The sequence below is a fragment of the Epinephelus lanceolatus genome, chromosome 10 (genome assembly GCF_041903045.1).
Source record: "Epinephelus lanceolatus isolate andai-2023 chromosome 10, ASM4190304v1, whole genome shotgun sequence".
Lineage (NCBI taxonomy): Eukaryota > Metazoa > Chordata > Actinopteri > Perciformes > Serranidae > Epinephelus > Epinephelus lanceolatus.
Genome location: NC_135743.1, coordinates 18093313 through 18119636, shown reverse-complemented (window position 1 = coordinate 18119636; position 26324 = coordinate 18093313). Strand labels below are relative to the sequence as shown.

General features: G+C 41.7%; 1 protein-coding gene across 7 annotated transcripts in view; it reads left to right on the top strand.

Annotated features, from left to right (window-relative positions):
- cadm4 (cell adhesion molecule 4) overlaps positions 1-26324 on the top strand; it is a 211066-nt gene that overhangs the window by 168739 nt on the left and 16003 nt on the right. For all 7 annotated transcript variants that reach the window (XM_078171716.1, XM_033641309.2, XM_078171715.1 and 4 more), the window contains exons 3-5: positions 9555-9842; positions 14413-14574; positions 16328-16418. In XM_078171716.1, the coding sequence (XP_078027842.1) occupies positions 9555-9842; positions 14413-14574; positions 16328-16418 (541 nt within the window). The remainder of the gene's footprint in view (positions 1-9554; positions 9843-14412; positions 14575-16327; positions 16419-26324) is intronic.

Sequence of the window (26324 nt, the reverse complement as noted above, 5' to 3'; positions counted from 1 at the left end):
GGTAAGTGTAAAGCTAGATAGCTTCTAATTACCTGGGGGCTTTCTGTTGCCTGTGACCAGTATTTTCCCAAGGCTCTGCCATGGAGCAACATTTCATCCACAACATATCCAGCCACAAGCTGCATTACTTCTTTGGAGCTGCAGCTGTCTACGATTAAAATCCAGTTTTGGTTGCTGAGCCATTGCAGGGCCACAGCCGACCGCCGCAGCCAAGGAGGGCTCACCTTTGGTTTTGGTGGGGTGTATTTCCTGGAGCTTCACTTTGTTGTGCTGTTGGACGTAGTAGCTGAAGTGTTTCAGATCTGAGGTTTGGGGTTTGTTTTTTGCAGTGGAAAGAGTTTTAGTACGACTACCTGAAGCAGCAGTGTTCTTGTCTTCTTTCCACCCAACAAAATCAAATTAATGGGAATATTTCCAGCCACTAAAGTGTTTCCAACTAGCTTGCTGCTTTGTGACGTGTTTGCGCAGTGCAAATTACTAAAATGAGTCTGCTAAGGTGATGTATCAAGTTAGCAGTGATGTAACAAAAGTATCGAGTAACGAGTTGTTTGGTTTTAGAGTTACTGTAATATTATTACTGAAATGTTATTAGTAATTAGTTTCACTACTTATTGAAAAAAGTAATATTATTACTTTAATGTGTTACTGCCCAACACTGATCAACACTGCTTACTTGTACTGCTTCATCTCAGTTGTTTCAGCCTCCATTTTTACAACAGAAGAAACACTTCCTGTTCAAAAACTCTCCTATTACAGCCAAACAGTGCACTAAAATATGTCCCATTTTAAGAGAGAAATATGCAATACTGTAACAGAAACTTGGTTGATATTTGATCAGGACTGCCTAGTTTTGCAGTTTTATCAGACTTTGGTTTGCATTTGAGAGAAAGAGAGAGAAGCGGGTCTCTCTCTAGATCAGCATCTTTACTCTTTGTGTCCACAGTGGCAGGCGTACGGTAATGTGGAAGCACAATCTGTAGTTCAAGCAGCAGCCCTACAGCCAGCGAAACTCAAAAGGTGTCATCCAGCAGATTTGAGCTGAGAGATGAGCAGGGAGATCTGGGCGTTGGTAAGATGGAGGGTAGCTTACCATAGCTCATTTACACACACTACTCACATTGTGATGGTGCAAAGCTGGTTGAATATCGTATTAACATGGCTGCATGTTCATTATCTTTGTAGCATATAAAATGGAAAATTAAATTCAAGTGCAAGTACTATGATGTAGTTGTAGGTAGACATGCTCAGTGATAGCAGTGTGGTTAAAGGAAATGACTTGTGGAAGTTTCAAAAAGATGAACAGATGACAGATCCAGAGGGGGGAATATTTTTACTTGACTATCCTATATGAAAATAGACCATGCTCAGACTGTCTAAGCACTGCTCCAGCATACTTGAACCTGTGTTTTAAACAACAGAAAATTCATCCAAGGTCTTGCAACTCAAGGGCTTGTATATACATATATATATATATATATATATATATATATAGAGAGAGAGAGAGAGATGTATATTTAAACATATGACGTGATATTTTTGTACGTGAAAATTTCCACTCCACACATTTTCCCATTTCTTATCATTACAACTTCCAGCACTTGTAATTACATTTATTCGACAATCAGACTCCCACTCTCCCCTTGGGAACAGTCTCCGTCAAAGTGGTAGTCACTGAAGATTTTCTGCTCAGTACGCCGAGATCAGACTAAAAATACCAAAGACAAAAGAGGTGCTACCGCTGTACACTGGTACGGCATTCAAATACTTTTGTTCTACACACATTTTCTTCACTTGTTAGTCTCCTCGATCACGGAGCAGCCTTAATTGGGTAGTTGAGGTCGCTGCTTTTGGAAACCTTACTTTCAACTCTCCCCCCAGTTCTATTAGATCAGCACTGCTGGTAAGTTCCATTAAGTATTTAAACAGAGCCGCCCCGTATGCTCTCCCACGAGACACGGACTTGCACCCTTCGGAAGGCGCGACAAAGCCTAATCAGAGCGAGGAGGAAGACGGGCTGCGAAAGCTAGAATGAAAGAGAAAATGAGAAAGAATGAAGAAAAGAGTGGGGGAGAATGAGACGATGGGTGGAGGGTTAGGAACGACACAGCAACAGAGAGAATAAGGAAAAGCAGCAGCGGGCTACGCAGAATGAGAGACAGCACTGGGAAATGATCCAAAGGTTAGGCAAGGTATAAAGTATAGATGGCTTCCCGTAACTAATTTGGCTCCCGTAAGCACTGAAAAGCCTCGTTGGGGGACATTTTCTGGGAGCGTAAATTACATCTCACTCTGGCTCTCTCTACCTCCACGTTTGCTCCATCACTCGCTGTAGGGCTCTTCCATTTCTGCCTATTGCCCATCTGGCGCCCAGATATCAGGCTAACAAACTGAGGCCTTTTCTGTGCTGAGCCATTCCACTCTAACTGCCCAAATTGAGGTGCTGCTGTAAGTGCTGTGAATTAGGCTGCCTGTTTTGCAAGTGAGCAACCAGCCAGGGGTGTGTTTTATGAGATTGTGGGGACTGATAGCTATAATAGAGCGGTGGAACTAACCAAATGGACCCTTTCTCCTCAGTGGTCCATATCTCTCTTTCTCCCCCTATTGCCAACTCTCCTCAGCATGCAAATGAGATAGGACAATAAAGGTGAACTTGGACTTGAACAGAAGTCTGACATTTAGTTGCCATTTAGTGCAGCGAGGGAAAAAAAGATTTACCTATCTGTGGGGAATAGCTCTCTGACAATGCTCTCGCCGTCATCCGGTGGAGGGGAAATTTGGGGGGCGGGGTGGAGAGATTAGTGTGGTGTACTTCCAGGAGGAGTGGACTGACTCCATCGCTCCAGGCCGCTCTTTCAGTCCCCTGTGGATTTCTGTCTCTATCTATATAATTTTTTTTCCCGCCTGCCGCATTATGTGGCTATATTAGACTATTTCTCTCATTCTTTCTTCCTCCTCCACTCTCGCTGGCACACGCGCGAACAGGCAAAGCCAATATCTATACTGTAGTGTCTGTGTTGTGATGAATTATGCTGCGAGATGGCTGGTTGTTACATCAGGGATGTGTATGCCATTCCCTGCGTGAACCAAAGCAAACACAAAGGAGCGAGGAGAGGGACCGAACAGAATAGAGGCGGGGAGTGAGGGAGAGGTTTCACAGTCAAGTCGATGCAAAGTGAGTCTCCGATGAGAATCTATGGACATCGAGCCACTGTCACCCACAGCCTGTTATTAGCGTTATTTGTTATCAGCATTTTTCTCGCCATTGATTTCACTCTTTCTTTGAGTAACAAAAGAAAAATTGTTGGATGTTCAACTTTTCTCATCCTCTCTGTGCTTTCTTTTCTTTTTCCTTTGTGCATTATGGGGTTAGCAAGTGCAGCTCATTGGGCTGAGGTCCATGTTTGGCTGTAGACTAGAAAGCTGATGTGTTTTTACTCTTTGTTTCCAATCTTTGGTTAATTTTCATAGTCTAGATTGCAGTGTTTACACTATGTACAATTGTAGCATTTAGCCTGTCTCACACTGACTCAAAGAGCAGCACTGCTCAGTTTAATCGCTTTCCTAAAATAATTTTTGCTTGTGCAATGAGCTTTATTTGCATAGCGGTTTTCAAAAGAGTTACCAAGTGCTTCACAGCAAGTAAAACAATAATGATTAAAACCTAATAAGATCAACAATAAAAATGCCAGACACTAATTAGAAATGGGCTTACAGAGGAATAAAGCAAAGCACTTACAAAGAGAATGAATGAATACATTCTAGTTTAGGATAGTCCAATCAGTGCTCGGGAAAATGAACAACATGCTCCCTCAAAGCTGGAAATGAGAGAACCAAGACATCTGTTATGTTGTATCAATGCGCAGCCTGGAGCTGCTCCATCGAGACTGACTTTGCAAACTCTCTCTGAACTTTTTATATCAAACAGAGCTTTAGATTTAGCAGCACTATCAATTCCAGAAAATCGTCCGGGGTGCTGTCACAGGCACTATTTCTCCAGTGTTTTGCAGTTTTTCCTCTGCAGTGCTGTCCATCGGAGTGACATCACAAATTAGAGGGTGGTGAAAACTCGCCTCCCCTTCCAGACTGTGGGAGATAGAAACGACTGTTTTCTAATGCAGAGCAAACTATCTTGAGGCTTAGCAATGACTGATTCCAAAGCTGAAAATGTCATACCACTCAATTAAAACAGCCCTTGCTTCTCTTGTACATGATGTACTTGCCAATTACCCCTTGCAGAAAAGGCAAATGCACCATGTTTCAAAGATAAACAGAAAATGTTAAATATTCTGTAAATATAGACATTAATTAACATGAATACATGCTGTTAGTGATGCAAAGTGCCTGCAACCAGGCTCGGCTAGTGTCACTCAACTGCAGAGCAGCATGTTCAGCCCTGCAACTCTGGACCTGTAGTTTTAATCTAACCTGCACCCTTATCAGCAAGAGAAGTGCAAGCAATTGCAGCAGCTGTCACTTTCTTGGCCTGTGAACTGGCAACATCAGCGTACATCCACAGGTGATGTGAATTCTCTCCACTTGCTAAAAACTGATATGACTCCCCAGTAGGTGGTGCATGTTTGCACTATCCTCTAGACCTCTTGAGGACAGTGCAAACCTCTACACCAGACCTCTGCTGATCCCTGGTGTTGTAGTCACTGACAGCTGTTTTCTGGTTAGAAAACAACCAAGACAATTAGTATGGTGCAGGTAACACGCCAAAGGACCACTGACCTGCTGCAAGAGCCTCTGTCTTAGTCAAAGCCAACAACGGAATTCGTCACAAGACAGCAGTCTTAAAGGACTTTATCTCTTTCTTATCACTACCAGAAGCAAGCTACCTACTCTATGAGCCAACCTGTTAATCTGCCGACCCAGCTAGTCCACATGCCATGCTCAGCTACTGCTGGATCTGTTACTGACTTGGCCTGCAAGTAACAGATACTATGATAATCGATTAATCTGTCAATTATTACTTTAATTAATAAATTATTAACCCCATAATAATAATAAAAAAGCTTAATTTTCTGGCATTTTATACAACAAACAAAAGTTTTTTCTTGTCACCTTGTACAATCCTGTTTAAACAACTTGCAAATAAGAAAATCAAATATATGTTACTTTAAAAGTAAGTAGGCCACTGTAATTAAAAAAAGTGGGATTTGATAAATGGACAGTAAAGATGCAGCCATGCACCAAGAATTAAAAGGAATTGTCACAAATGTTTAATCAGCTATTGTTTAAGTTTCTGTTGTAGAAATAAAGGATTTACTTTAGACTGTCGCTAACAAATGGCATGAAATAATTTATTGTTATACACCACTGTCTCTACAACCTGTGTTCTTTCTCTTCTTTTATTTGTTTACACACAAATGAATGTCAGAGTAATCATGTATCAAGATTTGTCCTTAAATCCGCGGATCACTCTGTTTTGTAAGCCTTCTTCATGGTCCAGTACTGGATGAATGCCAATTGGTGTGACCAGTTTTTCCTCCACATTAAGACCAATGAGAGTTTATTGATTACCAGAGGAGGCCCTGCCTTCCTGCTCCTTGTGTGATCAAGGGGGACCCAGTGGCAGCAGTGCAGCAGCACAAGTATTTGGGCAGTGTCTTTGATGACAAGTTGAATTTTGATGTGACCACTGTCTGCAAGAAAGCAAACTTATGCATGCTCTTTTTAAGGAAGCTGAGGAGTTTCAATGTAGATAGGACAATCATGAAATTGTGAGTCTGTTCTTTCGTTTGACAGTGTTTGTTGGTTTGGTAATCTGAGTCTTGGAAAAATTGGTCAAGTTGTACTGTGAGATCACTGGTGTTACTTTAAATAACCTACAGTGTCTGTACGTAGAGAGGGTCACCTCTAAAGCTCAGACTCTCAACATCCTCTCCATGTTGAGTTTTCCATCAGGGCGGATGTTTTGCTTCCCTAAATGCAGCACTAAGCGTTACAGATTGTCCTTTGCCCCGTCTGCTATCGCTTATCTTAACCAGCAGTGACCACTCATTTTCCATGATTCCCCCTGACAGTGTGTGGTACTGGATACTCTGTGTTATGTACTGTACTGTCTGTTTTGTTGTACTCATGACTATGTCAGATTGCCCCCTCGGGGACATTTAAGTTGTAACTCACTAAATTTTAGCTCACTAAATTAGCCATCAGTGGCAATTATGTCCATATTGATGGACAACCAAGCCAGAAGCCAAGCATTAGCTTCAAAATAGCTTTGTCAAGAGTTAGCTTTAAAGCAGCTACATCCATCCATCATAACATGGAGAGAAAACAGATGGAAAGTGTCTGTCAGTTAGGTTTGTTTTTAAATTAACCTGGTTTTATTTTTGTGCATCAAAGTGCCACTGAAGTTAAGTTTTTGGCTCAGAATATGAGAAAAGGATAACGGCCTTTTTATCATCTTTACCAAGAGTGTCTCTCCATTAGTTTGGTGCTACAGTATTTACACTGAATCATTCAGTATAACATTTGCCAACCTTTGTTATCTCTGCGATTACAGATAAATTAATGATGCTAAGCTCCAGAAGTTAACGTTAGCTTAACTAGAGACCTATGGACAACAGCTAACAATGATGTACGATCACCAAAGTACAAAAACTAGAACAAAATAGGCTAATGAACTCCTAGCAAACAAGGTGACATGATGAACAACGCAGCTAGGAGCTAACGTTGGGCTAACTTTAGCTAACATTAGCTAGAGATGTTATAGAGACTTTACATTAGACTTTATATTTCTTTCCAGCAAAGTGACAATATGTTGCCTCAAACATGATGTTGACTTACCTTAGAACAGATGTAGACATCATTGTTAATCTTATTCACGTTGAGTTGATGTTGTGGTCTAACGTTACCGCACAACTTTATCCAAAGGAGACACTTTTCTCAGTTGAGATGTGGTTTAGGAAAGGGTAAAAAATACACCCCGTTGCCCAGCCTCTCAGGATACCCTGTGTCGGAGTTGCATGTACCCCATGCACACCGTTTGACCATTTTTAAACTTCAAATCTCAGAAAAAGCTCATAAAACTGAACGAAACTGGCTTTCTGTAATGCATTTCAATGGACGTCCAGGCAGAGAATGTCCGACTGTATAGAGTGCCGAAATAATGCCCCTTCCGGTAGAGCTCATGGGACCTTAGATCGGAAAAAATATGAATGGCAGTGAATGGGGAGAGCAATATTATCTTTTGTTCCCGTTTGATTTGCGACATGAAATCTAAATATGTTGTTAATGAATTTGAAACATACATTTTAAGGTCAGGAAAGTCATACTTTGTGGTAAAACTGTTGAGATATAAGCTTTTTAATTAGAAAGACTCAAGAGTACACAGGAGGCGGTCGCGTATGTGACGTCACAGCTTTCGCTCGCTTCCTGCAGCTTGGCCTCCCCGCTGAAATTCCACTGTTTTATGATTAATCGATTTATGATTGAAGATGTCTGTGTGTTTTGTGCCAGGTTGCAGTCACTCCAAGCTGCTGGAAGCGAGCGAAAGCTATGACGTCACATACGCGACCGCCTCCTGTGTAGTCTTTCTAATTATGTTTTTTCAAAAACTTATATCTCAACAGTTTTACCACAAAGTATGACTTTCTTGACCTTAAAATTTATGTTTTAAATTCATTAACGACATATTTGGATTTCATGTCACAACTCAAACGGGACCAAAAGATAATATGTCTCTCCTCATTCACTGCCATTCATATTTTTTCCGATCTAAGGTCCCATGAGCTTCACCGGAAGGGGCGTGACTTCGGCACTCTATGGGAATGGCTATACGCACTGTGATAAGCTCATTGCGTTTGAGGGCAGGGCTTAGCCATAGGTCAGTTGTGCATTTGCTCATCAAAACACACAACCTGCTGGAGACAACAGATTTAGCTCATGGTAATTAGATGAAATTAGGCAAAACATATCCCTACTCGTAACGGGCAGCTGCTAACTTACATTCCTACCTTGGAAACCCACTGGATTTATAACAGATTTTATCTCGTCAACTGTTACAGCGGGATGGACTCATCACTTACTGTTGAACGGTTCAGGCAAAAGACCAACCTTCCAGGAATCAGAAAACAGTTAATGATGCGGAGAAAAAAACTTGTACTCTTGGTCATTCTTCACTCTGATGAATAATGAAGTAAACTTGATGAATAATAAAATAAACTTGATGAGCCTCAGTTGTTCTTACTTGAATAGATTTATTACAACACATATCAGATCTGAGAAGCTTTTGGCACAACACGTGCATGGACAGAGACATACCAAAAACCTAAGTAAAAGAGCAATACTGTATTTCACATGTCACACACAGCTGTGTCTGACATTGGAGTCTAAACATCTACAACAGTGGTTCTCAGATGGTGTGCCGTGATGACAATTCAGGTGCGCCGTGGGATTCTGTAATAACCAAACATTATTATCGCAATATTCAATGAATTTTTAATTGACTGTGTCAGTATGCTGTACACAACCGTTTCCTAATAAAGAGACAAACTCTAACTAAAAAATGTAATTTAATTGAATTGAATTAAAAAGAAAACCTTCACAGGGAACCTGTTTATTGCAGTTTGCGTGTGGGAATCAAGTGCATGACACATCGAAAGCCCTGATTGGCAGCCAGTGTGAGGTATGATAACATTTAAAAGGAGGAAATAAACAACAAAACACCAGTGAATGCCTATCACCGAAAGAAAAGACAAGTAGACAGTATCACAAAAGCTGATAAGAGTGATAACACACATTATAGAAGCTATTGTGCACAGATATAAATACAGGTGTGCCTTGGACACAAAAAGTTTGAAAACCACTGATCTACAAGGTCTCGCTCTTGTAGTGTCTTAAAGCACTGAAGCTTTTAAAAATATCTAAACCACTACCATGGGTTTATCATACCTTCATTATCCATATTTAATTACTTTCTACAGCAGCTTACATACACATCAGACCAAAGATGCATTTCCAGTCTGATTATCTAGCTCTGTTTGCTCTGTAAGTGACCAGAGAACTCCCCTTTGTAAAGAACCTGCAGCCTGCTAAAAGGGAATAAGTGAATTTATGTGTGAGGTACAAACCCACTTCTTGAGGGGCTTCTCATCTGAAAACAAATTAAAAAATGAAGCAGGAAAAAGCCCGCTGGTAAAATGTGTTGAAGCAACTTCTTTAATATGACACTCAGCAGCAATTCTTAAAGCTCTGCCTGTCCCTGAAGCTTTCCAAAAAAAATGAATCAATTACACTGACCCAGAGTGAAATATATATATTCTGTTTTTGCCATTACTCTTTTTTTACATGAATACAGTGTTTAGCATTTATTTTAATTTGATCTCACTTCACAGACAGATTGTGATGTTTCTCCCAGTGACTGATGTACTCACCTTCCCTCTCCTTGTCTTCCTGTCTCTTACCCCCCACCTCCTCTCCCATCACACCTCCCCGCTTTCCCTCCCACCTCATCTTCCTCTCCCCACTCCCCAACCGTTTCACTTCCGCCCCTCCACCTCCACCTCCACCGCACTTCCACTCTCTCCATCATCTTTATCCACCTCCAGCCCTGAAGGACGACCGTTTCCAGATGGTGCTCTTCACGCCACGGCTGGTGCGCATCACGCTGACCAACGTCAGTGTTTCGGATGAGGGCGGCTACTTCTGCCAACTCTACACGGACGCCACGCACCACCAGGTGGCGACGCTTTCTGTTTTGGTGCCCCCGGAGACGCCCACGGTGGAGGTGAAGCAAGAGGCCGTGGAGGGCGGTGAGGTGGAGCTCACCTGTATGTCACCTCGCAGCAAGCCAGCTGCCACCCTGCGCTGGATCCGTAACGGCCGAGAGATACCAGGTACCTGGACGTGGCTGACAATGGACTAATGGACGGTTTGATGATTATGAGAGATAAATGAGAGAGCTAATGGGGGAATTTAGGGCAGGTGAAGTGAAATGGGTGGATAATATCCCAAATTGAGTGGATGAAAGAAGAATGGATGGGTGATTGATGGAATGACAGAGGGAATGGCAGATGGATCAGTTGATGGGAGCAGGTGAAGATGGATGGATGGATAAATGGGTGGAGAAAATTAAGGTTTGGGCTGTGGGGCTGTCAAAATCTCTATTCTCCTCCTGTTTCCATGATTTTGATCAAGTGTTCTTTGCAATATTTATAGGCGACGATCTAGTTTCAAATGATCAAACACGCTCCTCGAAATGTGAACTTTTCTGTCTCCATTCCTTCGAGGACGAGTCAAAAGTTCATAGAAGAAACATACATCTACGTGTATGTGTGTTGATCTGTGTGTTGAGGAGACGGATGTCAACAGCAAGTATTAGAGACATTTCAATGCTCTTCTGTCTTTTTAATGCGTCCACTAGTCAAAGTCTCTCCCGATCAAAACAAATTCACATCCCCCCCCTCTCTGAATATTTCTGTCTCTGCGCTCATGCTTGAAAATTCTATTTCAAATGTGTTTTATTTGTACATAATCTGACAAGTAAACCAATACTTGAAAGCACAGATGCTACAGACACTCCAGATTTTCCCCTTTTCTCACCCTACCTCTCTCACACACTTACAAAGAAACACTTTTTAATTCACCATCATCTCACTCTCCCTACTTCTTTGCCTCTGATAAATCTATGAGCCATCCATCAGCCTGTTACCTTGATCTATCCTCCTCTAACTCTCTGTCTCCCTTGGCTTCTCTCAGTTAAAGGGGCACTTCACTCAATAATACATCTGAGACCGATCTTTTCCTTGCCTTCAGTCTATTTAACCCCCGAGAAGTCGCTTATTTTCGCGCCCCGCTGTTAAATCAGCATTTGTGTATAATGCTCCGTTCTGATGTGAATTCCTCAAAAACCTTGAACACTTGACTGAGCACGAACGAGACCAAACTTGGAGACTAATTTATGCAAAGCGTCTATCACTCAGGCTCATGGCTATTATTTTTATTCAATTAATCTCATATTCTAATAAATACAGACAACATTGTTTAAAAGTACAAATCGCTGTCAAGTGCGCTGCATTATTCATTAATTCATACTCTCCACCCTCAAATAACTCACACGGACCAGATGAAATAGCGTGAGATAATCTGGTGTCAACAGTTTTTGGGACACGCATTGAGCAATGTTTTGCCCTTTCAAACTTCATGTCAGCCGTCGTCTCTTTTACTTTCTATTTTTGTCTGACACTCAACGTCTCTTTCATCCAGTCTCTTCCCTTTTTCTCTGTCGGAACTCGCCTGTCACCGTCATTCTGTCTGTCCCCTCTCTGTCCTTTCCCTCTGCTCCTTCCCTTTCTTTTCATCTAATCTCCCTTTCTCTTTTTTGCCTCAGATTTCACTTGTGACAGAGACGTGACGCTCCTCAGCTTGGTTATTGGTTGCAAAGGGCTTTAATAGTCAAAAGACAGAGAGGGGGCCGCACTTTTGTCTCTATCGCCTCATCTTTTTTACTAACGCTCCTCACCTCCTATGTTCTTGTTTCCCCTTTTCTTCTCTTGTTTCCCCTCTCCCCTTCATTCCTCTTTTTTCCTTACTTCTCCTTGAGTGCTTTTCTTTATTCTAGCTTCTCTCACTCTAGTCTCGTCTTCATGTCTTAGTTCCTCCCAGCGAGGATGTGAGAGAGATGCAAGAAAGAGACACGTAGGATACAGACTAATCGCTCTAAGCTTCTACAGAAGCCTCCCCGCTCCTCAAGGTGCATTTAAGGGATTGGAAGATCCTCCATGATGGCAAAGGGGGGTCGGATCCATATGGCAACCCCAGATTTGAGAAAACTCACACGAGATTTCATGTTCTGTGTTTCAAGTAATCATTTGAACCCAAACCATTATCTTTACCCAGGGGCGCCATTGTGGAGGGAGGGGTAGGACTGATTAAGTGGGCCCCAGTGAGAGGGGGAACCTGGGAAAGTCTGGAAGGAGAAGTCTGGTAATTAGTAGTAATTAGTGCCATATCTAAATTAAAATTGGCTGACTAACCTGGTTTAAACACTGAATGTTGTATAAAAAATAGTGGAAGCTCTCTGAGTTCCCTTTCACCCTTTACAGGTGCATAATGTTTCGCTGCCATTGAGCAGTGCGGTACAGTTCAGTTCGGTACGCTTTTGTTAAGTTTCCACTGTGAAAAGTTGTGGATGGTACCAATGGAACCGTTCCATACCGTCCCCATTTTTGGTCCCCCTCTGTTGGGGTACCTAGCACACAGATCTGGTACTAAAAGGTGGAGCTGTGAACACTGCAGTCCGTTGATTGGTCAATAGCGGATGGTCACTCTGCTCAGGGCTGAGTTGTGGCTGGTTTTGAGGCTCATGTAACCACTGTTCATACCATGGAGAGTTTTACATAAATTGTAAACTGTAACTATAAAATGAAAGGATGTTTTGCTGCCTCTCTCAGAAGCTGGAGTCTGAGAAAAAATAACTTCATTCACTGGGCCGAATGCCGGCAACTTTTGAGGTGGAACTTTTACTTATTATGTTACCCAATGCAGGAGCTGACGACGTGAGTCCATCAGCTCACCTTAAATTTCACTGTGACAACTTTGACGATTTCATTAGTTGTTTATTGTCTCTAACAATATATATTAATTTCAACCAGATTATGTGAACTGCATATATCCCAATCCTCACTCGGAGAAAAAAAAAAAAGGGTTGTGGAGCGTCGTTTCTGTGGGCTATGGCAACGTTAACCCCCTAACCTTGCCTGAGAAAGACTAGATGCACAAACCCGCTATTTTTATAACCCATCGAGAGAGACTGTCATTGCAGCCTGTTTTATTTTGTTCTGTGAGCGACAACAACCCCATCCACATTAAAGAGTAGTTTGCGGTGGGAATGTTAAGTGGACCAAGGTTCTAGGTACCATGTCTGAAGGGTTACTTCTGGTTTCAAAGGTACCATACTGAAAGTGTTTGGTGGAGACAGTGCTAAAATTCACAGTCTCCAAGAAAGGGTTGCTAAAAAGAGAAGAAAGAAAAGCAAACTGACTTTGGGTAAAAAAAAAAAATGTGCATGAGAGACATGGCCCACGATATCAGGGGTGGGGGATGGGGGGACCTCAGAGACTACTTTTCATAGGGCCCAGAATTTGGTGCTAAATTCCTGTCTTTCCTGAACCCTAGCCAAGTACTTTTTGTGCCTGAACCTAACCGGACCTAACCGTAGTGTTGTCATGCCATAAAACAGCAAGACAAAAATATTTTGTAGCAGGAATTCCTGAGAATTTTGCAAATCTTGGGTCACCATCTAGTCACGAACAGCAGTGGGGGAATGATTTCCAGGTCATGGAAGGAGAAAGGATGCCAGGAAGAATAAGTTAGCATAATGAAAATCACCTCCTTCTGTTTCCGCTCATCTCCTCACCCCTCCCATCTCGTTTGGCCCTGAGGTAAATGAACTGTGACACTAAAGGTTAGAGGCAGATCCCAACAGATATGGGAAAGCACTCTTTAATTAAGACACTATCTTACCCACCGCTGCCTTATTCCTGCTCATCTGCACCCACCGCCGTCCCCTCTCACGCTTCGATTGGGCCTGCTCTCATTTTCTCGCCAGCAATAATTGAAAACTCAGCGCGATATAAGTAATATTGTTGTATTCTGCCTCAACAAGCACAAACTCCCAAGACGTGACCATGTCACCCCGCTGTTCATCCTCTCTCCTTACGTCTCTCCTCCTCTCTTCTCGCATCTTTCTTCCACTCTGCATCTGGCTTGGCACCCTTATCGTCCTCTTTCATGTCTGGACTTGTCTCGCTGCAGCTCTCCTCGTCTCGTCCCCCCCTCCCCCCATCAATCTTGTCCATTTTGCTCCCCTCTCTGTCTATGAGTCTCTCGTTCGCCTGTCTTCTAACCATGGTCCTTTGACACCGCCTCTCTCTCTGTGTCTGGCTCAGTTAAAATCTCAATTCGGTTATGCATATTCTCTCTTTTATCCCTCCCTCTCCCCCATGCACGCACGCTCACACACACACACACACACACACACACACACACACACACACAAAATATTCAGTTGATTTGCCATCTGCAAACAAACAGTTCTGCTGCTCATAATTGCCATGAAATATAGATGCAAATTGCTTTCTCTACTCTCTCTCTTATTCTGGCCTCCACCATTCATACTCCCCTCCACAGGTGTCTGGTGCTGCCTTAAAAAACCTCATTCATCAGTCACTAACTTCTTCTATCTTTCCGTCTGCTCACTTCTTCCATCCACCTCTGTGGTCTCCTCTAAAAGTCTCCTCTTCTCCCTCCCGTCCTCCTCCCTGTCTCTCTACCTCTCCCACCAAAGGTGTGATGTCTCAGCAGGGACAAAGGAAGAACAGGCAGGTTTTGGCTGCTAGTTTGTATTTTGGCCATCCCACCTGTCTTCTTTCCCTCCATCATCTCATCCCTTCTTTGTCTCTCCAGGTGTGGTATCCCAGCAGGACAACGGGAAGACGTTCAGCGTGTCCAGCACCATCCGGATCCCGGTAGAAAGGAAAGACAATGGGGCGGCACTGAGCTGCGAGGCGTTCCACGCAGCACTCAGCGGGCAGAAGAGGATTCGACACTACCGCCTGGATGTGTATTGTGAGTGTGTTTATGTGTGTGTGTGCGTCCTTTATATCAAAGTGCTTTCTATTTGTCTTGGAAACAAATGAAGTAACATAATGTTCATTGCCAAATATTTCAAAAACATAGATTATTCCATCTGTATTGCTGTCACTTAAGTTGCTACTTCAGTACTATTCATTATAGTGTTTTACTTTAATGACAGCAATAATTTTTTCAGGGCTACAGCCTCATTCTTCAAATGGTGGATATCTCATTTTAAAGTGAAGCTCATTTATACACAGTCCAGGATTTTAACACAGTGATAAGCTGCCCTGTATGAGACTTGCTCTCATTAAAACCTAATACATACAAATGCTGTCATGCAGAGAGCCGGCAAATAGGCCTGTGGCCAGGTTAGGGTCCTGGCCTGTGGTTTAAGAAGCTAACCAACGTCAACTGAGAAAACCTGGGTCACATTAGTATGGGCAATGTTTCCGGCACTGTTCTGGGATTGATTGATTTTGCTGGCTTATTTACACAAGTTGTGAAATCTCTGCACATATGTCCATTTGAGGCAGGCAAAAGCAAACAGTGGAAAATACTGAGAGATTTAAATTTATAATTGGCTTAAGTCTAATATTCACTCAGGGCAACAAGTTCAGATAGAACCGTATTTTATATTTTAAGATGAATTCTCAATATTCTCACAAATCTGTGCACGGTTCAGTGGGATTAATCTTGAAAATGTCAGACAGCTATAATCTATATCCTTGGAAGAGTCTGAAAATCATCATTTAATGTATTAATGTGAAATGTTAATCCATTTTGTTTGCTTCTAATCCCATCAAACATGTCAAGTTTGCTTCTGCTACTTAAATTTGGACATTTCTGTCTTTTGTTTTTGATGGGAGACAAACAAACTGTCAATGTCTTACAATTTTAGCAATGATTAATATTAAATAATGATATTTATGTGTTTTATTGCATCTGCAAATCCTTTTTTTTAAAAATACAGACAACACAGGAACACATCAACTGAGCAGCAACAGATTTCCAGTCATTAGTTGATATATAAACTACTACAATTAAGCTCTTTTTCTCCTCAAGACAGCCAATATCCAATTACTCTATTTGTTCTCGCCTCATATTAGTATTCCTGTCAGTTCAATATGATTCTTATCTACAATATATCAATCATTTTGGATGATCAAACATTCCACAGTCATACACAAACATTTGCCGTTGGTGATAGTATTCATATTCAGCACTCTTCTGCATCGGTCTTTGGGTACAATTAATTTGCCACATGTACACTAATGTTTGCTGATAGATCACAATGATTAATATTCAACAGTTTTGTCAATCTGCGAGCTGGTTGTTCCTCCAGCCCGAGAACTGGTAATAATGACCAACTGTCAGCGTGGATTTGGCTTCCCATCGCTCTCTTACAGAAGTAAGTGCGGTACAACAGCTGCTGGAGCGGTGGGCTGCTTATGATAACAGGTGTCTCAACCGTAGAGTTGTTGGCTGGTTGCCTTGGAAACAGATGTTAAAGACCCTTTCTCCCGCCACTTTCTCACGTTTCCCCTTGTTCCTCCTTTTTGTTCCCTCTCTCTCTCTCTCTCTCTCTCTCATTCCTGATTTTTTTCCCCCCGTCCTCTCTAATTGTCGCTCCGTTTTGATCCCTTTGATCAACTTTGTTCTGTATTGTGCCTTTCTTGTTTTCTCCCTCACATGCATACTCATTTATCTCCCCCACCTCCCCTTCTCTCTGTCTTTCTCCCCACAGTTGCACCAACAGTGAGAATTGTTCCTCCCTCCGGCATTTTGCGGGAAGGCGACTCGCTCAGCCTCACCTGCTCCGTCACTGGGAACCCTCTGTAAGTCTGTGTGTGTGTTTGTTTGTGTTGCTGTGACCTGCCTTCAGTAAATGCTGTCTGTTAGCCTTTGGTGATATCTATTTTTTCACATCGTCATACCTTCCTGATATTTTAACTGGGATTATGGTAACCTATACAATGGTATAGTGTGTGTGGCACAACCTAATCCCCGCCCACCCCAACCTCCCACATGACTGCCAAGTTTGCTACATTACACAAGCTCGCTTCACTTTTTCAGTCTAATAAAAAAAAACTTACAAAATGTCAAGAAAGATGATATTCTTACACCTATTTTCCTTATTTTCCTCAGCTTAACTTGCTTTCTTGTTAACACATTGCAAACACACTGCATTCAGACTTGACAGAAACAAAATAAAACTCAGCAAAACTGTTGTAGTTTGTCTTGTTAGATGTGAAAATAATAAAAAATTATTTTCATTTTTATTTTCGTTTTTATTTTTATTTAATTTTCATTTTTATTTTTGTTTTTATTTATATTTTCATTTTCATTTTTATTTTTATTTAATTTTTATTTTAATTTTTAATTTTCGTTTTTATTTTTATTTTATTTATTTCATTTTTATTTTCATTTTTATTTAATTTTCATTTTTATTTTCATTATCATTTAGATTTTTATTTTCGTTTTTAATTTCATATTTATTTTCGTTTTTATTTTTATTTATATTCTTATTTAATTCTTATTTTTATTTTTATTTATTTATTTATTTTAATTCAATTTTTATCTAACCTTTATTCAACCAGGAATAGTCCCATTTAGAGTTTTGGGCTAAAAACATAAGTTTTTCCATGCCACTGCTGGCCAGCTCTTTGTAGTCCTGTCAAGTTACCCTAGGCCCTGCGAAAAGCATCTCAGCCTTGCTTCCAATTTTTCTTTGTGGCCACTTACAGTATTGCAGTGAAAAAAATCCCCTGCGACCCAAAAAACATTTTTCCCATAGACCACCATTATAAAAGAGATATCTCTAAAACTGTTGACAGGACAACTCAAACTACAAACAAGATCGAGACATTTTTTTATTATGAATTTTTGATTTATAGAGGTTTTCTGTTAAACTTTCCTTGAGCAGAGAAAAACAATTCAAAGATCTGCAACGTCATCACGATGTTAAGTCCATGAGCCGAGAAGGAATTCACAGGTAGGGCCAGTGGGAGAAATACTATTGCACATATTCAGTGGGCCGCATCCCACACAGGTAAACCTGGAGTCTAGAAACTTCCTTTGCACGTGCACCACACTAGCAACTCTTTGGAATGAATGGGCGCCATCTTGAGGTCTATCAATATGTTATGCCCACCACTTGCAGTTGCCATGTTTGCCAGCCGCTTCCTGTTACACCGGTAGAGACTGACCTCTGGTGACACGTGATGTGCACTACATACAATATATCCTAAATACAGCATCTCTGGTGAGTTTAATAGAAAAATGAGTGCCTGTATTTTGGACTGTGTTGAAAATCATAGCGCCTGGATTTCTAAATACTCTAGTATACCGTAATATCGTGATACCACCCAAGCCTACTATCTATGCCCCCCTTTTATACGTAACATAATGACAATGGTTTACCTTGTTCCCACACAATCTGATTATTATGGTGGATATTATGGTGGCTCAGGAGGTAGAGTAGTCGTCTACCGATTGGAAGGTCGGAGGTTCGATCCCAAGGCTTCTTCAGTTCTGAACTGAAGAAGCCTTGGCCTTGGACTAAAGCAAGTCCAGTTGCCCATGATATAGCGATATAGCACTTAAAATCATTGGTGTGTGAGTGCGTATGAAGGATTGTCTGCCTAGCAGGTGGCACTTCATGTGGTAGCCTTGGTCACCAGTGTATGAATGTATTGTGAATGGTGCTTGCGTTGTAGAGCCCTTTGAGTGGTCGACTTGAAATGCACTGTATAATGCGTTCCATTTACTGGACTTTTGGAATGACAGCCTGTTTTTCTGAAAAAAAAAGTTAAAAAAGTTAAAAAAAAAGTACATAAAAGAATATTTGAGGTCATGGTTTAAGGAGCAGTGACAGCTTTTTGGAGTTTGAAAAAGAATTTCAAGCATTCAGCCTCACCTTCAACAGGAGATGAATCCGGCACATTAACCAGCTGGCACAAAATGCTGCCTGTGAAGCTCTATTGCGTCGTCATAGCAGTGTGTTTATGTGTTTTCTCTCAATCCATAATGAATTCCTGACAAAATAATCGGAAAATATAAAAGGTTTGTCTCAACAAAGCATTTGTGCCTGAAAAGCTGCAACGAGTCCTGACAAATCGGCTTAAGGATACACAGAAAGCACTTGATTGGCGGCGACATGCGGGAGGTTGCCAAGTTCAACGTCAGCCCTTACAAACACTACATTTTCATACAAAATGATAATACGAGACAGCAAGTATTCAGATTAGGCTTTATTTTTTTTTTTGTTTTTTTTTTGAGTTGCTATGAGAATGACATTTAGGTTGTAATATCACCAAACAGCTGGTAGCTGCAGGTGGCAACAACACAGACAGGTACAAGCCTACAGGGCTCGACTTTCACTCTGGCAATCTGTTTGTAGGGTCAAATTTTTGTTGGCTTCAGTTCAGTTCAGTACACACATTTACACAGAGCACCTTTTTTTAAGCATACATGTAGAATAAGCTTGAATTCAGCAACCTAGAATGATTGCAAAAGCTGATTAAGAGCCAATGCGACAATGGATAACATAAAGAAATTACATATGGTACAGAGCAGGGCGGTGCGTATAGTGCTTTGTTGTGAATACAGGACAATTGTTGTTGCAGTGCATAACTATCTAAATTGTTGTTGTCTTTTTATTAAAAACAGATTACTCTATTCAGTCATTCAGTTCAGATAGACATGGCCACCAAACATGCTGTAGAAGGACAATTTACATTTCCAAAAGTGCAGACAAAAGCAATCAAAGGAGTTGTCAGGTACCGAGCTGTATCTGAATGGAATTTACTCCCTTGACAAATCTCACATGATAACAGTAAAACTTGATTTAAAATTTAATTAAAAATGCATCATTTTACTAGAGAAGTCAAAAAGATGGGGACTAAGTTTTGAATGAAATAGACTACAGAGGTGAATTTGATTAATTTATGTGTCTTGTGACTATGGATCGGTAACACTGAAGTGAGTGAAACAGGTTATTATTGTTGTTGTTTTGTTAGTGTATTTTGATTATTGTGCTCCATTCTGGACTGAGATTGGCAGTATTATGATTTGCAAAGTGTCAGAGATACTGGATTTCATATATTTTGATTATTGTACTGATTACTAGAGTGAAGTGGGCAGTAATGTGTGTTGCAACATGTAGTATAGGGGACATTATGTGACTTTTAATTTAAGCTGATAATAGAATTGTCAGCAGCTTGTTTGTGTGTGTTCTAGTCTTGTCCTGTTTATGTTGTAATGCTGTATGTTTTAAGCTATGTGTCACAATGTGCTATGATGTTCAGCCTTGTCCTGTGTACTCTGTAAGTTGTAATGGTTGCATTGTTGCTTTAGCCCCGTTTCCACCGAGCAGTATGGTCTGATGGAGTTCAATACGCTTTTTTTCGGTTTCCACTGTGAAAAGTTGTGGATGGTACCAATGGAACCGTTCCGTACCGTACCCATTTTTTAATTACTCCTCTGTTGGGGTACCTAGCACACAGATCTGGTACTAAAAGGTGGAGCTGTGAACACTGCAGTCTGTTGATTGGTTAATAGCAGAAGGTCACTCTGCTCAGGGCTGAGTTGTGGCTGGTTTTGAGGCTCATGTAACCTCTGTTCATACCGTGGAGATTTATCAGTAAACTGTAACTGTAAAATGAAAGGATGTTTTTGCTTCTCACAGCAGCTGTAGGCATTAGTCAATAGCGGATGGTAACTCTACTCACGCTGAGTTGTGATGTAACCACTATTCATTCTGTGGAGTTTTACATATATTAATAAACTGTAACTACAAAATGAAGGATTTTTTGCTGCCTCTTACAGCAGCTGTAGTCTGAGAACAAAACTCAATTCACTGGGCCAACTGCTGGCAACTTTTAAGGTTGAACATTTACTTACAATGTTACTCAATGTATAGGTTGATGACTCCTGTGATAACTTTGACCCTTACTTTTTAGTTTGCGTTTTCTCTCTTGGTTGACATAAACGTTTAATAATGAGTGGATCCTCGTTTACAGCATTTAAAAATATATTTTAATTTCGACTGGATTATGTGAACTGTGTCATTCCTGTGGGCTACGGCAACACTAAACCCCTGAGCTTGCCTTAGAAGGACTAAATGCACAAATCTCACTGCAGCCTGTTTTAATTTGTTCTGAAAATGTTAGCATGCAGCCTCATTCTGCGGACGATAAACAAGGTGCAGACTGATGAAGAAGGAAAGACAATGAGTGCTGGACGGAACAGTGAGTGACAACAGCCCCACCCTCATTTAAGAGTACTTTTTGTGGTGAAAATGCTAAGGTCTAGGTACCATGATCTGAAGGGATACTTTTGGTTCCAAAGATACTATACTGGAATGGGACTCATGTTTAGTCTGTCATGAACCCAGTGAAGAATAGCTGTAGCACTGCGGTAGCTAATGAGGATCCTATTAAACTAAACTAAATAGGTCTTCATTACTGTGACCACAGACTGGAGAGAGTAATTTAGCAGTTTAACTGATTAGATTTATAAGTGTGTGGTAATGTGTCTTTGGGTTTTCTTAGGGGAATTTTCATTAACAGTGAAAACATAAGAAAACATAGAAGAGTTTTTAGAGTCTAAAACATGTTGTAATCTCCGAGGCTGAAAAATGAAGCCAACATGAAAGTGCCAAAAACTGCAGCTCATCGAATGGCCACTTGAGGCTGGCTCCAAAAGTGAGTCAATCCCCATAGAGCCCCATGTTAAGGTGCCCAACTTCATGTTTTAAGCCTGGTACAAAAATGCTTCAGGTCCTTGTAACTAATTTCCCATTTCACAACAACTGTGCGAAGGATAATTTTATGTAACTCACTTGTTTCAATGTGTCCAAATATGGCCCCCTCGGGTCACCTCTGGCTCCTGTGATGCAAGATGGTGACGGCCAAAATGCCACACTCAAGCTTCACAACGGGAGTCCACAAACCAATGTGTGACTTCACGGTGGCTACATCCATTATTTTACACAGTCTACCGACTAAACACACTGATGAAAGATACCACCGTTTGTTGGTACCAAAATGTTGTTTGCCTGAAGTTTGATTTATGAGCTAAGGAGATAAATCAGAGATATAATCAGTGACTATCACACAAACAGCTTTACTTTATGATACTCTGTTTATTTTCCAAGTAATAACTTTCCACTTTGCACTAAAAAAATCTTTCCCTCCTTAATAGCTGCTTTGGAAACGTCCTTGAGTAACCTCTACCTGCTCCAGTGGAGCTTTTTACTGGCCGCAGCAGAAAACAGTGGTTTTCCTGGACGACTACCAAATGTGTGAGAGTAAAGCAGGGCATCACTGTAAGGAGAACATGTGCGCTTTATCAGCCCTCAGTGCAGGTTCCAAAAAAATGGATGAGAGCTTCTCCCCCCTAAGTAGCTTAAAATAGCCAGCTGCATACAAGAGATCTCACCCCTTCTCTCTTGATTATGTGTTGTTGAAATGAACACTAAGTTGACCTCTTTCTATATAATTACTATCCCACATAATTCCAGGGGCCTTTTCTTGGAAACTTCAAGTAATTACCAAGTGCTACTAATCTCCAGCAACTTCAATATATTCCCTATAATTACAGCAAGATATCTTGGTGCTTTCTAGGAACCATCCTTAGAAATGAACTTCAAATCAACTCCTTTCAAGGAAATTATTAGGAAATAGACTATCAAAATTAAGCACGACCACATGCTGGCCTCCACAGATGATGCAGACCCCCTATGGGCCATTCAATCCCAAGTGCAGCATCCCTTGAACTCTAATTGAAGTCAAACCAGGCGTGTCTAATATATCACATGTAAATTTACAGTATTTCCAAACCAATTTAGGATACAGCATAAGATGTACTCTGCGTCTAAGTTTTATCACATTCAGGAAAGTTGTATCTGTGCCATCACCTGACATTTAAATTTTGACAGACAGATAAAAACCACCTGATCTGTATTTTATTGCATGAAGGACAGAAAGGAAGAGAGCTTAAGGAGACAGCGGAGAGATTTCCAGAAGGGTGTGAAAATGGACATATCATAAACTTGTATGTGACTCTGTGTGTGATGATAGAGCTTCTCAACCCAATCAGCAGTCAACACTTTTAAGAGCCAGATTTGAAACAAAGCCCTTTTCTAGTGTGTTCACAGCCCTTTGTGCACTTTCCAGAAGGGTATTGGGTCCTAAGCTCTTAAACCCTCCCCATAGATGGTCCGTCTGTCTGTGGGCATCAAGTCCACTAAAGCTCCCCAGTAAGGCTTCATGCAGCCAAAGTGTGTGCATGTGTGTGTTTGTGTGCGTGTGTGTGATGACTTAAGTGAAATCCCACAGTGAGGACTGGCTGAGAAGCGTATTGGCTATAGCCCCACTAAAGCTTTGTAACGGCTGGTTGGGGACTCTGCGTGTGTGTGTGTGTTTGTGTGGTGAATGCACGCGTATGTGACAGTGAGAGATGGGACAGCAGGCCACTCTGGACTCTGACCCTCATCTCACGCTGGACTGCACACACACACACACACACACACACACATTAAAGTCCCCTTGTTGCCCTCCTGCTAGCTCTCTGGCCCTGTTAACTGCCTGTTAAGTATTAATGACCAATTATATGCCACTTCCTTTTGGTGGAGGGGTACACTCATTGTTTGTCTGTTATTAGGAGGAGCGATGGAGACGATGTCTTGTCATTTTGCCTAATTGCCTTCTTATTCGTGTGTTCGCATTTGAAGGAATTAGTGTGTGTGGGAGTGCAAGTACGCATCTGTGTGTGTGTTAGAGAGAGAGAGAGACGTGGGGAGATTTTGTTAGTGTGTGTAGGATGAGTGAGGGAGTGTGTGTGTGTGACTAAGCAAGAAAGAGGTTTAATTAGACGTCCTGAGGGATTAGAACCCAGATGAGTCAGGATTGTAATCTGGCCAGGATGGCATGAGCCATGACACTCAGCCAGACACACACATATATACACGCACACACATACACACACAGCGTTGTTCGCCAGGATGTCTCTGTAATCCTCGCACCTCCTGTCTGCTCTGCCTTCCCGTCTTTCATGACCAATTCATTTTGTCTGCCTGCTCCTTCCCTTCATCTCCCGGCACACCGTCTCTTCTCCTCTCTCTCCTCTACCTGTAGTGACACTTCTCCTGCCCGCCTTTTTTTTTCTTCTTCTCCACTCTGCACATCTGACACTCTATTTCTCTCTCATCTGCCCTCCTCTCCCTCCTGCCAACCCTTTCACACCATCGCCGCCCTCTGACCATCCGTCTCCTCATAATTTGTCAGGATGCAGCCCTCTGCTGCCATTGGCTCCTTCAAACCCCTTTTATGCTTTCTTCTCATGTCATCTTCCCCCTGTGGGCTTTACTCTCCTTCTTCACCTCTCTTTTTATAGTATCCCCCGGTGCCTTTGCTTCAATCCTTTGTCTCTTTTCACTTCCTCGTTTTTAATGTCCTTTAGCACCTCAGGTTTTACTAAATGTGTTTAAGACTGGGAATCTACTCGTGGCATTAGTTACAGAAGCACTTATTATGACATGTGGGCTGCACGGGACTTCCTATAAACTTGGTATTTCACCCAGGGGCCTTGCCTTATGTCCTGCATCGCAAAGCATGTTGTGTGCCTTATGTGCTGTCTCATCAGCTGGCATTGGGTCATCTTTGCAATTTTGGATAGCAAAACCATAACCTGAAACATTGTTTATTAACCTAGTCTTTGACTTAACCCAAAGGATAAATCAAGAGGAGACATCATGGCTAATTAAAACTTTTTTTGTGGTTGTTGATTTACAAAGATACACTTTTGTAGGGCTGCCCCTGACTATGAGTTTTCCTAGTCGACCAATAGTCGTCATTTAGCTCCATTAGTCGACTAGTCTCCCGCATGTTTATGATATTAATTCAATTATTGAACTATATATTTTGGGCGGGGCAACACAATGGTTTGAGTAGAAGGTGTGAGAAAGAATAGTATCAGTAACATTGTTAACACTGTGCTACATTACAGAGAAATACAAAACTGTACTAATGAACCTTCATTAATATAGGCCTATATTTTATCTACAAGTGCACGTCACACACTGAGCGTGCCGCCTGTTGATGACGCTGTCGGCAAAGCAGTAATGATTGTGCTAAGTGGCTAATGGGCATGTAGCCACTGACATGTTTCAGATGATACGTCATGTTTGTAGTCGACCAGTGAAGATGAGTTTACATATCACCTTGGGTTCGTCCTTCACCTTCTCAAAATGATCCCACACTTTGGATTTCCTGCCCGACATGTTATTAACTAGCCTGTGGAATAACCGCAGGTACCAGCCCTGGAGGCCCTAGAGGCTGTACACATGCTGTGTCTTTAACCGCCTGGAAGATGCGTGGTCAGGCGCTCGGTGCTACTCTTGTGCCTTTTTTGTGCCGGCTTTTAGGAGCTCGGCGGCAGGTTGCATCTCAGGTTGCTAAGAAACCTGGACAAGCACCGTATAGTCTATTTACCTGAAATCCTGAGTGCAGAGCTGATCTTCTTCCAGGTGCTGTTTATAAGTGTGTAGGCCTGTCGTCCATGGGACAGATGTAAAGCTCTGGGTAACCCTGCACTAAAACTTTTCTGTATGTATCAGACTGAATATTTACAGATGAAGGGACAGATATCTGTCGGCTGTGATTGGTTTGTAACGTGACTCCTGTCTGACTGCTGAGCGTGGCCTCTTCCTGTGTCTGTCCTTTCAAATTAAATTCCCAAATGGTCCAGTCATGTAGGTTTTGATTTATTTTGACAAGGCACAACTCCTAATAGAGTTTCACATTTGTTTTTTCTGCGACTAAGCGACCAATGAAATTTTGACGATTAATGGCCTTTCTGGTTGACTGTTGGGGGGGCAGCTCCCTGTAATATAACTGCTGGTACACCTGCAATAAATAAAATTGATCTCATATTGCATGTGTGTGTATTATTCAGTCTAGACTGCATAATTTTCCAAGCTTTCCAAATAAAACTGGTCCATACTTTATCACTCAGTCCAATTTCTTATTTTCTTAAAACAAAAATAATTCAGGATTTTTTGTGGACCAAGTTTTTGAATAGTCCCGTATTACACTCCCTCCAATTCTGCACAAAAACAGGTGAATGTTCAGGTTTATCAGAGGCTAATGTTACCAGGTAAACCGGACAACTTAAAAGTAATAATGCCATTTCTCCTTTGAAAATGGAGGTTAACTGCTTTCCCACACCTCCCTCCCTGTGACAGGCTAACACATCCTGGACCAACCTCTCCACTGAGACTTAACTGATATAAACCCTCCCTCAAACTCCCTGTAGGTGTGCAAACCAACCCTCACACTGTCAAAGTAGTGGGACCTTTAACTGTAATACTCATCCATTATCCACTATGACCACTTATCATATTCAGGGTTGCGGGGGCGCTGGAGCCTATCCCAGCTGACATTGGGCGAGAGGCGGGGTACAGCCTCGACAGGTCATCAGACTATGCAGGGCTGACACGTAACGACAAATAACCATTGATGCTCATGTTCACACCTACGGGCAGTTTAGAGTCTACAATTAACCTAACCTGCAAGCTCTGACTGCACACACACACGCTGAAAACCCACGCTGACAAGGGGAGAACAAACTTTCAGGTTTGTGAGTGTGCTGTGAGGCGGCAGTGCTAACCACTGCGCCACCATGTCACCTTTAAGTGAAATTCAAAAAGCAGTTCTTGTTACTGAAAGCACCTGTGGTTG